General features: G+C 62.2%; 1 protein-coding gene and 1 long non-coding RNA gene across 2 annotated transcripts; one reads left to right on the top strand and one right to left on the bottom strand.

Moving 5' to 3' along the window:
- Positions 1 to 362: 362 nt before the first annotated feature.
- Positions 363 to 4,664, bottom strand: LOC147912182 (uncharacterized). Its single transcript, XR_015550233.1, has 3 exons — positions 2,952 to 4,664; positions 1,546 to 1,706; positions 363 to 1,197 (listed from the first exon to the last, which is right to left on the bottom strand). It is a non-coding gene; the product is annotated as an uncharacterized LOC147912182 (long non-coding RNA).
- A 26-nt stretch (positions 4,665 to 4,690) lies between these two features.
- Positions 4,691 to 13,076, top strand: PRAM1 (PML-RARA regulated adaptor molecule 1). The gene is made up of 10 exons (XM_087425601.1): positions 4,691 to 4,770; positions 7,577 to 9,083; positions 9,173 to 9,239; positions 9,315 to 9,391; positions 11,946 to 11,997; positions 12,108 to 12,216; positions 12,338 to 12,500; positions 12,595 to 12,628; positions 12,721 to 12,755; positions 12,891 to 13,076. Exons 1-10 carry the CDS (start codon positions 4,768 to 4,770, stop codon positions 12,926 to 12,928), a joined length of 2,085 nt encoding a protein of 694 aa, XP_087281727.1. The 5' UTR covers positions 4,691 to 4,767; the 3' UTR covers positions 12,929 to 13,076.
- Positions 13,077 to 13,844: the final 768 nt, after the last annotated feature.

Genomic DNA, 13,844 nt, shown 5'->3' with positions numbered 1-13,844 from the left:
CCCCCACTTCCAGAAACCAGACGGTTGGAAGTTTCTAGTTTTACTTAAAGAGTGTCAGGAGCCGGGAGGACAGGCTGGGAGGCTGGTCCTGACAAAGTGCCAGGGGTGGCCCGGCTGGACCCCCCCCAGATCCTGAGGCCAGTGCTGACTCACAGGGAGGTGACAGGGCGGTGGGACAGTCCCGGCCCCCAGGGCTGGGCACTTTGTGGCAGGCTGGGGCTCAGGCCTGTCTGCATCCTCCTCAGGTCCTCTGGACCCTCATGTTGGCTCCCCACTTCTGCTTCTCCCCCTGCCCCAGCTCTGGGGATGGTGGGTCGAGGGCTGCTCTGGAGAGCCTGGGCTCCCTCCCTCCCCACCCCTCCCCATCTCGGTCCTCCTTGTCCCTTCCTTTCTGGGAAGTCAGGCCGGGGGCACAGGGTTCCAAATCTGGTGCCACACTGCTTTCTCAGCCCTGCTGTCCCCAGAACCCGTGGGCCAAGCCTCCTGGGTATGGAAGTCCCATGTGCTGTTGGCAGCCACCCCACAGGAGCTGGTTTAACTCCTGCGTTTTGCTCCCTTCCAGCCCCGTGATCCCCTAGCCCAGGCCTCAACTCTCTTCCCCATCCTGGGGCACCTGAAGCCACCCCTCCTGCCCTTCCCGCCAGTCTGAACACCCCTGGAAACAGGGGTCTCTTTTGATTGTGCCCCTTCCCTGCCTAGTACCCTTCAGTGGCTCCCCACAGCTCTCTGGATGAAGATCCTATTCTCCTAGTAGCCCACAAGGTCCCATCTTGAACCTCCCCACTTCCTCTCCGGGCGATACTCACCATGTCCCTCCTTTTTTTTTTTTTTTAAAGATTTTATTTATTTACTTTTTCCCCCCAAAGCCCCAGTAGATAGCTGTGTGTCATAGCTGCACATCCTTCTAGTTGCTGTATGTGGGACGCGGCCTCAGCATGGCCGGAGAAGCAGCGCGCCGGTGGGAGCCCGGGATCCGAACTCGGGTCGCCAGCAGTGGAGCGCGCTCACTCAACCACCAAGCCACGGGGCCGGCCCACCATGTCCCTCCTCGTTCTCCTCTTCTTCCTCTTGCTGTGAGCAGGAACCCAAGGACCAGGTCCCGAGCCCCACCCCATCCTGTTCCGCTCCTTACGGCCTCCTTCCCATCTTCTGAGTCCTCATCAGAGTTGTCCTCTGTCACCGTTTCATTCTCAGTATCTGCAGCCAGCAAGACACTAGTCACTCTCTGGGTGGAGTCCCAAGACCCCCTCCCTCAGCGCCCTCCCATCTTCTCCTTGCCCTCCTCTCCATCCTCCCCCTCATCCTCCTCGGAGTCTTGGCCCCCTGGTGTCTTGGCTCTGAGGCGGGCACCACAGGGTCCCCGGTGTCGAAGCCGCCCAGGTAGAGGAGCTGGGGCAGCGGCTCACACCTGCTCTCCGGAGCACAGTTGAACAGGTCCAGGCTGCGGAGGCCCTTCAGCTTCTGGAGCGGCAGGAGGGGGGTCCCGGCAGCCTTAGGACCCGGCCCGCCTGGACGCAGGGGCCCGCCTGCCACCCAAGGGCTCACCAGGGGCTTCAGGGCTGCGACGTCCTTGATGAGGTGCAGCTGAGGCTCCGGTGGCTCAGGCCAGGTGTCTGCTCCACCAGCACCTCCAGGCCCCCGCTGAAGTACTTGTCACTCAGCACCAGCTGTGGGGCAGATGGCCATCAGGGGACCCTGGTGGCTGCCTGGGGAGGAGGTGGGGCAGGGTCAAGGGGCCCATTTTACAGATGGAGAAGGTGAGGCTAGGAGGGTAACCTGACAGCTCTGATGCTGGCCAGGCCCAGTTCCAAGGCACTCACCGATTCTGCACCACCCTAGACGCTGGGCACAGTTACCAGCCATGAGAAAACGTGGGCTGCGAGGTCCGCAGGGCACTCCCCTTTCCCTGCTCTCCCAAGGCCCCTAGATGCTCCTTGAAATCCAACCCCAGTCCCAGCCTTTCCCACATCTCCAGGGACAGGGCTCAATGTTTCTTGTCCCCCAGGCCCCAGTCTTGTCTCCAGGGTACCAGGGTCTCCCAGCCCCCAGGAGTCTTCCTTCCCCATCAAGCCCCTCATTCAGCCACATGCACCCCCAAATCCAGGTGAGGCCACTTCCCAGTCTGTCAGACCTTTCCAGAAAGACCCAGAGCCAACATCTTGGTCCAGGTACCTCTCCCCACCCCATCACCCACGTAGATGCAGCAGCCCCTCCCATGGATACAAGAAGCCCACAGCCCCCTGCTGCCCTCTGGGGCAAGCTGAAACGCCGCGAGGCCTAGGGAGCCTGGGTCACCACCTGGCCTGGGCACCCTGTCCACTCGGAAAACCACCTCTGACCCTCACCCCTGCCTACTTTTGTCCGCTCAGTTGGGAGGTCTTACTGCTCCCAGTGCCCCTTCTGGGCTCCCGCTGTCCTTGCCCTCCCTCTGGCCCAGCTCTGACTCCACAGAGGGTCCCCCCTCACCCTAACTCCAGGATGCCTGCAAGCCGAGTGCTCTCGGGGCCCGGCTCCGCCCAGCAGAGGGCGCCCAGGAGTGTCAGTCTGAAGAGAGAATGAATGAGGGGGGCCACCGCCCGCTCCATCACCTGTGGGGGCCGGCTCGGTTACCCTCCCCCCTGACTGGGAGAGGGGAGGTGAAGGCTCCTGGGCGCACGTCCCCGGACCCTGCTCCCGACCAGGCCCGAGCACCCCCCTCCCGCGCTCCCGACACCTCCGCGACCGCGGACTCGGCCGCCCACGTGCTCCGTCCTCCCCCCTGCGCGCTCGGACCACGTGGGGCTGAGCCCGGCCCCCCCCGGCTGCCACTGTCGCCGCCCCTGGCTGTGGCGCAGCGATGAGGCACACCAGCTTGGGCTCCCTCCGCGCGCTCGGAACCCCAGCACCCCTCCCTGGCCCGCAGAGTTTCAGACGCTCGCCCCAACGAACCCCCGCAACACCCGAAGGCGCACCCTGGCCCGCGCTCCCTTCTCTGGGCTTCCGGTTCCCTAGCTCCAAGTGGAGCCGCCTGTCCACGTTCACGGCCGCCACGAAGACGCCACACACGCAACGGGGAGAGGCGGGGGACGCGCCCCCTGGGGGCCGAGCCGGGAGCCTGCGCGCCCGGCCCACAGGGGCTCTGCCCGGTGGGACCCTCCAATCTGCGAGTTCCTGGCGGGGGGTGTCCACAGAGTGCCTGGGGAGTCACTAGCTGTCATTCAGCCCTTTAGCTTACCTTGACTGAGCGCCTACTGTGTGCTCTCGGCCAATAATCGCTGGTTCTTCATTCATTCTTCCCCTCACCGCACACTGGGAGGGTCAGTCAGCCTGTGACTGGTGCCGAGGACTCAGACCTCGTCATCCTTGGCCTCCGGGACTCCTGTTCGGAGTGGGACCCACATCTGGGAATGTGGCCCAGGATGCGTGTGTGTCGGTGCAGGAATGGAGAGGCACAGGCACAGCGGCTCCAGAATCCTCAAGCTGTGCTCTTAAAGCAGACATAGGAACAAGCAGGCAAGGTTGTTTCCAACTGTGCTGCCTGTGGCCTTCGTGGCAGGGCAGGTAAATGAAGAGCTCTTCAAGACAAATGAGCCTCCTTCTCTGTCTCAACTGGATCCTTCCGGATCCTTCTGGAAACATCTACATCCTTGCTACTCCAGGTGTGATCCTTGGACCAGCAGCATGAGCCTCACCTGGGATGGTCTGGAATCTGAGGCCCCTCCATGGACCTGCACTTAGTGGGGTCTCGAGGTGATCCTGGGCACCAGTGTTTCTCAGCTTAGCTGTGAGTTAGAATCCCCCCTCGAGTGTTTAGGAAATCCCCAGGCTCAGGCCACACCGCAGACCAATTCGGTCAGAATCTCCAGGAGCTTCTGTCTTTGTGTAAACTCCTCAAGTGATCTGATGCAGAGCCAAACTGAGAATCAGGCCTCTGCTGTCTCCAGGGCGGGGGAGGGGTTCTTTCTTCATCTGTGTGCCCGAGGTCACTGACCTCCTGGGGCCTGAGCCCTTCTCTGGCCGGGCCTCACACTCTATCGCACAGCGATGGTCCTGCCCATTAGCTTCACCCCCTCCTCGCTGGCCTCCCAGCCATCTCCATTTCCCTCCCATCCTCTGTCCTCTGGGAACCTGGGGTGCCATGGACACTACCCACCCACCCAACGCCAAATCTGCCATCCCAGTTAGCCCTCTGCTCAGCCACAGCCATCCACAGTCCGTGTGACATAAAAAGGAAGTCCTGCTCAGAACTGGGGAATCGGACGGCGGGGAAGTGTTGAAATGACGAAGGCGGATGAGGCAACGAGCCAGAAGGGCCTCACCCGCCACACTCACCCGACTCCTCGGTCTCCCCGCCCGGAGCTGACTGTGCCCCTCCCCCACTGAGCACCCCTCCCGTGGAGGCCCTGGCTGGAGCGGGCCTTGGCCTGCCTCCGTTGGCAGGAGGTCCTGAGGGCCTGACACAGAGTCCCCGGTGGAGCCCAGAGGTCAGCGGAGAGTGAGGGGGACAGCAGAGTCGAGAAACTAGTGACTGGGTTGGGAATGTGCTGCCGTCCGATGCACCAGGCGCGGAGACAGTAGCAGGCAAGGCAGGGGCTTAAGAAGTGCCCAACAGGATCTAGGGACAGGCTGGGGCTGTCTCCGCCTCCTTTCCTTCCTCCTCTGCCCTCCCCACCCGCCAGCAGCCCCCACCTCGTGGGGCCCGTGGAGCAAAAGCCACAGTCACTTCCTGAAGGCAGCGGCCCCGGCTCGGGTCCCACTCGCCCCACGGCCCACCACCCGCCTGCAGCCATGGTGAGTGAGTCCCCAAGCCCTGGGAGGGCCCCCACGGGCCGGAGGCAAGGGGTGCTGTGGGTGGAAACTGGGGAGTTCCAAGAGGGGAGCAGCAGAGAGGGGCAGGAAGCCGTCTGGGAAACGAGAATGACCGTCACAAAGGCCCAGAGGTGGGAAGCATCCAAGACACGTCTCTGGGACACCTCGTGCTCCAGGGGGCTATGGTCCAGGCCAAGCCTGCGACCGTAAGGGGGACAGGGGGACTGCCCGGACTACTCCCCTCCCCCATGTCCGTGTGAAGAGCAAGTGGGTAGCAGGCAGCCAGGATGAGCAGTACAGGGGCTTCCTGTGAATGAGAAATTGGGTTACGCATCTGCTGCCCCCCCCACCCCGGCAGTCATCCAAGGTCACCTGCTGACCCTGATTCTCTGGGCCTGTGGGTCACCTGGGAGCCCTTGCCCCGACCACCCGACCATAGGGGGGCTTTAACAGAGGCATTTCAGGCCCCAGAAAGGAATCGCCACCTTCCTTGTTCTCGGGATGGGGAAAGCGAGGCACAGACAGGGGCACAGTCCACATGGTTCTGCCCCTCCCCTCCCCCAATCTCCTTGACCCCGAGGGAGATTGGGGGCCTGCAGCGGGGCCACCTCGGGGGTAATTTGTCAGGCAGAGCAGGCCTGGCATACGTGTGCCTCTGCCTGTCTGTGACCGCTGGCGGCCGGTCGCGATGGCACCCAGGGCAGACTGCATGAGCCACAGAGGCTGCATGGGGGCCTGCATGCTGGGCCCCAGGGGTGCCGTCGACCGTGAGCGCCCCTGACCGCCAGCCTGGGTGTCTGGGCCTCAGAGAGAGACCCCACACCCACATCTGCCCCCAGGTCTCTCAGTGTCTCTCTGCATCCGTCTACATGAGTCCGTGAGGGGCAGGCTGGACATGGCTGAGTCGACGCCTGTCTCTGTGCCCTGTGTATATTCTTCATTTCAGCAAATGTTGACGGAGCCCTGACTGGGTGCCAGGCACTGGGAGGACAGCAGTGAATGAGCCGAGTTGCTCATTTAAAAAGCCATATGAGTGAAATAAATAGTATGATACAGGGTGGCAGGTGCTAAGAGAAAAATCGTGCAGGTTGGGGAGGATGGAGAGTATTGGGAAGGGGGAATTGTTTTTTTTAAATTAGCGTGGTCTGGGAGGAAGGCCTCTCTAATAAGGAGATACTGGAGCAGAGAAGTGGAGCAGGAGGAGGAGGAAGAGAACCACGCGGTGGGGGGAAGTGTCCCAGGCTAGGGGCGGGGGGGCGGGGGGGGGAGGAGGAGGAGGGAGGAGGAGTTGGGGACCAGGTAGAGGTTGCTGGATGGACGGTTCAGGGCCTTCCTAGGAAGAGGAAGGAAGGCTGCCGGATTTTGAGCAGAGAGGCACAAGCCAACTCATGGTTAACAGGCTTCCCCCGGCTGCTGTGGGGGGACTGACCAGGAATGGGGGGGGCGGGAGGCCAGGGAGGAGCCTGTTACAATAATCCAGGCAACGGGGGACAGTGCTTCTGGCAAGTTCCTCCAGTGGTGACAGTGGTGCAGGCGGTGAGAAGTGGTTGGATTCCGGAGGTATTTTGAAATGAGAACAGAAAGGACTGGGGACCTAGGGGGTGCAAGAACGAGGGGATCTCGAGGATGCTCAGAAGGAAGGCACCACCCACTGAGGGGGAGGCTAAGGAGCAGCAGGTGGGGCCGAGGGAGGTGGGGCGGACAGGAGCTCAGGCCCTGAAGGGGTGAGGTCAGATCCTGATGGCGGGCGGGTCAGGTCCTGATGGAGGGAAGACTGGGTCCTGATGGGGGGAAGACTGGGTCCTGATGTGGGAAGATTGGGTCCTGATGTGGGAAGACTGGGTCCTGATGGGGGGAAGATTGGGTCCTGATGGGGTTGAGGTCAGGTCCTGATGGGGGTGAGGTCAGGTCCTGATGGGGGGAAGAGGGTCGGGTCCTGATGGGGGGAAGATTGGGTCCTGATGGGGTTGAGGTCGGCTCCTGATGTGGGAAGATTAGGTCCTGATGGGAGTGAGGTCGCGTCCTGATGGGGGAAGATTGTGTCCTGATGGGAGTGAGGTCAGGTCCTGATGGGGGAAGATTGGGTCCTGATGTGGGAAGACTGGGTCCTGATGGGGGGAAGACTGGGTCCTGATGTGGGAAGATTGGGTCCTGATGGGAGTGAGGTCAGGTCCTGATGGGGGGAAGATTGGGTCCTGATGTGGGAAGACTGGGTCCTGATGGGGGGAAGATTGGGTCCTGATGGGGTTGAGGTCGGGTCCTGATGTGGGAAGATTAGGTCCTGATGGGAGTGAGGTCGCGTCCTGATGGGGGGAAGATTGTGTCCTGACAGGGTTGAGGTTGGGACCCGATGGGGAGGAGGTCCAGTCCTGATGGGGAAGAGGGTCGGTCCTGATGGGGGGAAGATTGGGTCCTGATGGGAGTGAGGTCAGGTCCTGATGTGGGAAGATTAGGTCCTGATGGGAGTGAGGTCGGGTCCTGATGGGGGTGAGGTTGGGTCCTGATGGGGAGAGGGTCGGGTCCTGGGGGTGAAATCAGGTCCTGATGGGGGGAATGTGCACTGATAGGGGGGAGGTTGGGTGTGCATTCGGAGCCCAAGCGGAGAGGTCAGGAGGGTGTAGTTTACAGGAGCCCATGGAATGTGGGAGTCCTCAGCCAACAGAGAAGAGGGCCAAGGGCAGAGGGTGGGGAAAAGGAGGAGCCTAGGGAAGGGGGTGTGTCCCCAGGGCTGTCTCTCCACAACCCCTGTGTGTTTGAGTCCCTGCCTGACTGGCTCCATGTCCCCTAGGGGAGCCATCAGGACTTTCGGACCCTTCAAGCAAAGTTCCAGGCCTCTCAGCCTGCGACCAGTGAACACCCCCAAAAACCCCCAAAGCCTGAGTTCAACAAACTCCTAAAGAAGTTTCCGCTGCCTGAGCTAAGCGAGCACCCCAAGACGCCCCTGCAGCCCGAGTTCAGTGCAGTGCCCAGGAAGCCCCCGCAGGCTGAGTTCGCTGATCTCCCCAAGAAGCCCCCGCAGGCTGAGTTCGCTGATCTCCCCAAGAAGCCCCCGCAGCCTGAGTTCGCTGATCTCCCCAAGAAGCCCCCGCAGCCTGAGTTCGCTGATCTCCCCAAGAAGCCCCCGCAGCCTGAGTTTGCTGATCTCCCCAAGAAGCCCCCGCAGCCTGAGTTCCCTGGTCTCCCCAAGAAGCCCACACAGCCTGAGTTTGCTGATCTGCCCAAGAAGTCCTGCAAACCCGAGTTCGGCGAACTCTCCAAAAAGTTCCCACAGCTTGAGGCCACTCTGTTCCCCAGGAAGCCCCCGCAGCCGGAGGCTGGTGAGGCCCCTCAGAAGACCTCGCAGACTGAGCACAGCGCACTTGGCCAGAAGCTTCCACAGCCTGAGCTCAGCCACCCTGCCAGGCCCCCCACAGAACCCAAATCCAGTGCATTCCCCAGGAAGTTCCGGCAGCCTGAGCCCAATGAGGCCACCCCAAAGCCCTTGCACCCTGAGTTCAGTACCTTTCCCAAGAAGCCTCCGCAGCCCGAGTTCAATGCGAACCTCAGAAAGTCCCCACAGCCTCAGGTCTGTGGCCTCCCTAAGAAGTCCCTGCCGCAGCCTGAGTTCGGCGAGGCCCCCCAGACACCCCCCTGGAAGCCGGAGTGCAGTGAGCCCCACCCCCATCCCCCGCAGCCCGACTTCAGTACATTTCCCAGAAAGCCCCCACAGCCTCAGGTCAGTGGCCTCCCCAAGAAGCCCCCGCAGCCTGAGTTTGGTGACCTCACCAGGACGTCCTCGGAGCCTGAGGTCAGTGTGGTTCCCAAGAGGCCGCAGCAGTCCGATTTCAAAGCGCTCTCCAAGAAGCCCCCGCAGCCCGAGCTGGGCGGCCTCCCCAGGACCTCCTCGGAGCCCGAGGTCAGCCTGCTCCCCAGGAATCTTCTGCAGCTCGAGGTCCGGGGGGCCCCCCGCAAGTTCTCACAGCCTGAGCCCAGAACTTTGCTCAAGAAGCACATGCAGGCTGAGTTCTTCGGGGGTCTCCCGAGGAAGCCCCCGCTCCCTGGCTCCGTCTCCGAAAGCTCACTGCCCACTGCCGTGGCGGGCTGCAGCCCCAGGTTCCCGCTCAGCCCAGGGTTTGGAGCCAGGCAGCAGAGGTCGGGGGCTCTCACTCCCAGCAGAGGGTCCAGGCTGGGGCTCAAACCCCGGCGGAGGCCTCTGCCCTCCGTCAGCATCCTGGGACCCCCTCCAGCCAAGCCCCCGCTGCCCCCGGGCCCCAGGGACATCCAGAGCTTTCGGAGACCCTCGGCGGCGGCCACAGGTGGGTCAGGGCGGCACAGGCAGCAAGGAAGGGGCAGGGGCTCCCTGGCGGTGCCTGCCCGCCTCCCTGCTGCTCCCGTCTCCCCACAGCTCTGCGGAGGACCCACTCTTCCACTGGGATCCACTTCCAGGCCCGCCCGTCTGCCGACGCGCTGAAGTGAGTGTGGGGAGCGAGGGGCGCGGGCGCAGGTGGTGTGGCCGGGGGAGGCCCTCACCTGGGGTATCTCCGCAGGGCCCCGGACGAGACCTACGAGCTGTACGACGACGTGGAGGCCACAGACGACTCCAGCCCCAGCCCCCGAGTCAGAGGTTTGTTGGTGGCGGGGCCGGGCCCACCACCTGCCAGGGTGCCTGAGGAGCATTCCGTGCAAGGGCATTTCCTGCCATGCCGCAGGTGTGAGGCCAAGCGACAGTCCACCTTCCTGGCAGCGCCAGGGGAGAAAGCAGAGGGGAGGAGGGGCCTTGCAGAAAAGTCACACCAGTAACTGGTGGGTGGAACAGTGTGAGGGAGGGCAGCCCAAGGGCCAACAACTAGTGAGTGTGGTATGGCCAGGGCAGGGGTGTGGCCCAGGCGGTGGCAGAAGGCGTGGGCAGCAGTGGGGGAGTTGGCTCAAAAGCAGCAAGAGGACCTGGGACTGTACCCAGGAGCGAGAGGGGGCGAGCAAGCTCCTGACATGGTTGAGGCCCGAGGCCCGAGCCTTGCACCTGGGTGCAGAGCGGAGCCATCCCTGAGTCAGCCCCCTTAGACCTGCTGTGTTTGAGGTGCCTGAGGGATGTCCAGGCAGGCCTGGGGCCTGGGACTCGGAGGCAGGAGCTGGAGACGGGGTGTGGCAGGTCCCCCAGGTCTGCGGGCCCAGGCAGCTCGCTCGCTCTCGGTGCTCTGGGTTCCAAAGGACCCTTCTCTCCCTTCTTCCAAGTCTCTGCTCCTGGAGAGCAGGGTGATGGCCCAGTAGGCCTGCGCCTCCAGCCCGGCTCCAGGGTTAACGCCTTCAACCAGCCACGCGTGAACAGAAAAACAGCTTCCACGCAAGCACTTGACGTGCAGGCCACCAAACCTGCACAACCTCCCAACCCCAAAGCAACCTCATGCCCATTTTACAGATGCAGAAGCTTGAGGATCCGGGAAGTGACTTGCCCAGCTCACACAGCCAGTCCGCAGTGGCCCAGGGGCTGGGTCCCAGGCCCTCTGCTCCCAGGCTGCCTCCCTGCCCTATGTTTGGGAAGGGCCTCCCGCAGGGGAACCTCACACCAGAGGTGCCTTGGGGATCTACCGCTGCCTCTCCAGCTGTGGCTCCTTCCTGGCCCCCCGTCTGCTTTTCCCGGGCTTTTCGCGGGGGCTGCTTGCAACACGTTTTTGTTAGCACAGAGCTTCCTGGCAGGGCCCCTCCTGTTTCCGCTCCAGTGAGGCTCTGTGGCTGGGGTCTGGGGGCCACTCTTGGGGCTCTGGAGGTGGGGAGGGAGTGCCTCTGGCCAGGCCATCTCCAGCAGCCTTGCAGCTGCTTCCCCTGCCCCTTCCCAAACTCCAGTCACACCAGACATGTCCCCCCCTCGGCGCACTGTCCCTGCCACGGGACATTCTGTGCCACTCCTTTAAGACGGGTCAATAGCACACTTCCCCGGATCTCTCCCTCCTTGAGACCCTGTGTGGCGCTCACTGGTAGTACCGCTTGTCCCAAAGGCTGCTCTGCCCTTTTTCAGTCTGACACCCACTGGAAGGCCTTGAGGGTCCCCCCACCCACTCTCACCTCACTGGGAGCAGTGGCAGCTGGGGGCTCCTCTGGAGATGGCCAGACCCAGCTCTTTCCCAGGATCTGAGGGTGGCCTGCTCAGGGTCACAGTGCCAGGAAGCTCAGGCCACAGGGTCTGTGCTCTATGCTGTGGTGGGTTTGTAGGGGCCCTGGGGTTCCCAAGTCAAGATCACTCCCAGCTGGGAGTTAGCCTAGGCAGCCTCTGGGAGAGGCAGGAGCAGCTGGAGGGAGTGTTCTGGGTGGGGCCGTGGAATGGCACCCATCTGAGCATCAGGCTGACGGTGGAGGCAAGCTCACTGTCTGCAGGGGTGGGAGGGCACCCACAAACACCACTCAGTGGGCAGCTTGATGGGAGGGACAGATAGCCTGAAATGTGCAGGGCGACGCTTCGAGTCATTCAGGGAACGGCAAAAAGCTGAGGGCCGCATGTTCTGGATCCTTCACTGACCTGGTGGTCCTGAGGCTCTCGCTGTAAGCCCAACCCTTGGCCAGCAGGGCTCACACCTGGAAAGCTGGTCGTTTGCCAGGAAGTCAGCCCTCATCTGGGAGACCCTCGCAGACCAGTCTCATCATCAGCCAGGCCGGTCCGAGACCCCCACCCCGTCAGCCCCTTCTCAGAGGTAGATTTCGTTTGCCTCCAGGAAATGCTTCCCTTTGCCTTATTTTTGACCCAAATCTCCTGACAATTCCCAGAACCCAACCTGCTCTAGGAGGCAGACATGAAATGGCCTCAAAAACCTAGAAGTCAATCCTGCCTCTACCACTGAACAGCTGGGTGACCTTGGACAGGTTGTTTACCTCTCTGAGCATCTCCTCATCAGCCGGTTGGGAATGACAGTATCACCTGTCACCAATAAGCTTGTGTGTGGGGTGAAATAAGTGAACAGCTCTGCCATACCTAGCGTGTGGGAGGAGTGAAGAAAATGAAAGGCCACCTCCTAGAGCTCACACACCAAGAGAAAGGAGAGGGATGGGGAGAGGACAGGCAGGGCAGGGTCGGGGGGACCGATGGCCTGAGAAGCGATGTCCAGGGAAAGCTCACTCGAGATCAAGTCACCAGGCCAAGAGGGCGAGCCAACAGTCCCTGCCCTAACTCGGCGTTCTGACTGCCCCAGATGAAGTGCCATCTACCCAGCAACCCCCCGGGAGGCCAGAGCCAGAGCCCAGGTACCATGGGGCAAAGGGCGTGGGACGGGGGGCTGAGCTGCGGGAGGACAGTGGAAGGGGCCCATGAGGAGCACACCTTGCTCACGGGCACCCATTCCTTTGGGAGCCAGGAAGGAGAAGGCCCCCCAGCCACAGCAGTTGCCAGCCACGGACCCAAAGGTCCTGAAGCAAATCCGGAAGGCGGAGAAGGCTGAGCGGGAGTTCCGGAAGAAGTTCAAGGTGTGGACGCCAAGCTAAGCAGTCAGCCCCAGTTGACCAAGGCCCCCGAATTCCATGCTCAGAGGGAAGCGGGGGGTTCCCGGGTGGCAGCACAGCTGAAAACTCTCCCTTCTCCCTCCAGTTCGAGGGGGAGATCGTGATTCAGACAAGGATGATGATCGACCCCAACGCCAAGACCCGTCGTGGGGGCGGCAAGCACCTGGGCATCCGGCGTGGGGAGATCCTGGAGGTGATCGAGTTCACCAACAACGACGAGATGCTGTGCAGGGACACCAAGGGCAAGTGTGAGTGAGCGGCCGGCAGCCAGGGGAGGCGGGCAGCCCTGGGGAGAGAGCCACCTCAGGGCCGAGCACTCACCCGTCCCTCGTCTCTCCGCAGATGGCTACGTGCCCAGAACAGCTCTCCTGCCCCTGTGAGTGCGGCTGGCATTCGTGGAGAATGGGTGGGGGTGGGGTGGGGCGAATGGGCCTGGGGCCCTCGCTGACCCACTGTGCTCTCCACCAGGGAAACGGAGGTGTATGACGACGTGGCCTTCTGGGGTACGTGGATGCTCTGGGGGGCTGGAAGGGACCACAGTGCTTCAGGAGGGGGTATCCCCCACCCCAGTCTCCCAGGGGCTGTTTGCTATCTGCTCATGGGGGGAGGGGTCACTGGCAGTCACCCTTCCTCGGCAGACCCTCTGGAGAGCCAACCACTCCCCCGGGAACGATAAGGCCCGCAGGTGTGGGACCCAGGACAACCCACCAGCCCAGCCACCTGCTAAACCCAGGAGCCCTGGATCCCAGCCTGGCGGTCACAGAACTGCCCAGGCTCCCGTCTGACCACGTACATGGACCACATAAAGCCCCTCTTTAAAGCGATCCCTGCTTCTTGTCTTTTCTTTCCCTCCTGGTTGGCACACAGTGGAGCCACGATCAAACACTCAGCGGGGTGTGGGGTCGACCCCCTCCTCCAAGGTCTCACTCCTCAGAGATAAAGGCCACGAAGGAGAAAGTGGGCCAGGAGGAAGGTGGCCAGGGAGCCGGCACCTTGCTAGACCTTGAGGTGGGATTCTGAGATGAGACCCCTTGCCAGCTGCCAGTCAGAGTGGAGTGGGAGATGGGCAGGACAGGCCCCACACTCTGCCACCCCCCACAGCCACAGCACAAGCAGCAGCTGCAGCTCCTCACAGGTTGCAAACAGCTGTCTGGCCCAAGTGGAGCCGTGTAGGAGGTCACGTCTTGGGAGGGGAGGGGGAGTGTGACCCAGCTCTGACAGCCCAGGTATCAAGTTCAGCCTGAATCTCTGTCACAACTAAACACGCTCAGAAACTTGCACGCCGCTCCATCTATTTTAGGAAAGAAACAGGACTGAATGTTTGTGCGCCACCACCACCCCCCAACCAATTCCTACGCTGAAAACCTAATGCTCAGTGTGAGGGTACTGGGAGGTTCTGCCCTTGTGAATGGGATCTGTGCCCTTATCACAGAGGCTAAGAAGGCCTCATGCCCCTTCTGCCACGTGAGGTTACAGCTGGAAGGTGCCATCTATGTACCACGATCGATCAGGCCCTCACCTGATCTGACACCAGACACTGAATCTGCAGGCGGCATATCTCGGACTTCCCAGCCTCCTGAGCTGCGAGAAAT

The sequence above is a fragment of the Ceratotherium simum genome, chromosome 39 (genome assembly GCF_057802395.1).
Source record: "Ceratotherium simum simum isolate JZ-2026a chromosome 39, ASM5780239v1, whole genome shotgun sequence".
NCBI classification, from domain to species: Eukaryota; Metazoa; Chordata; class Mammalia; order Perissodactyla; family Rhinocerotidae; genus Ceratotherium; species Ceratotherium simum.
This window is presented reverse-complemented; position numbering and strand designations above follow the sequence as displayed.

Coding starts and splice junctions, on each gene's coding strand:
- PRAM1 (XM_087425601.1), top strand. Junction 9,392..11,945: donor CCCCAGCCCCCGAGTCAGAG/GTTTGTTGGTGG, acceptor TGACTGCCCCAG/ATGAAGTGCCATCTACCCAG. Junction 12,756..12,890: donor TGACGACGTGGCCTTCTGGG/GTACGTGGATGC, acceptor CTTCCTCGGCAG/ACCCTCTGGAGAGCCAACCA.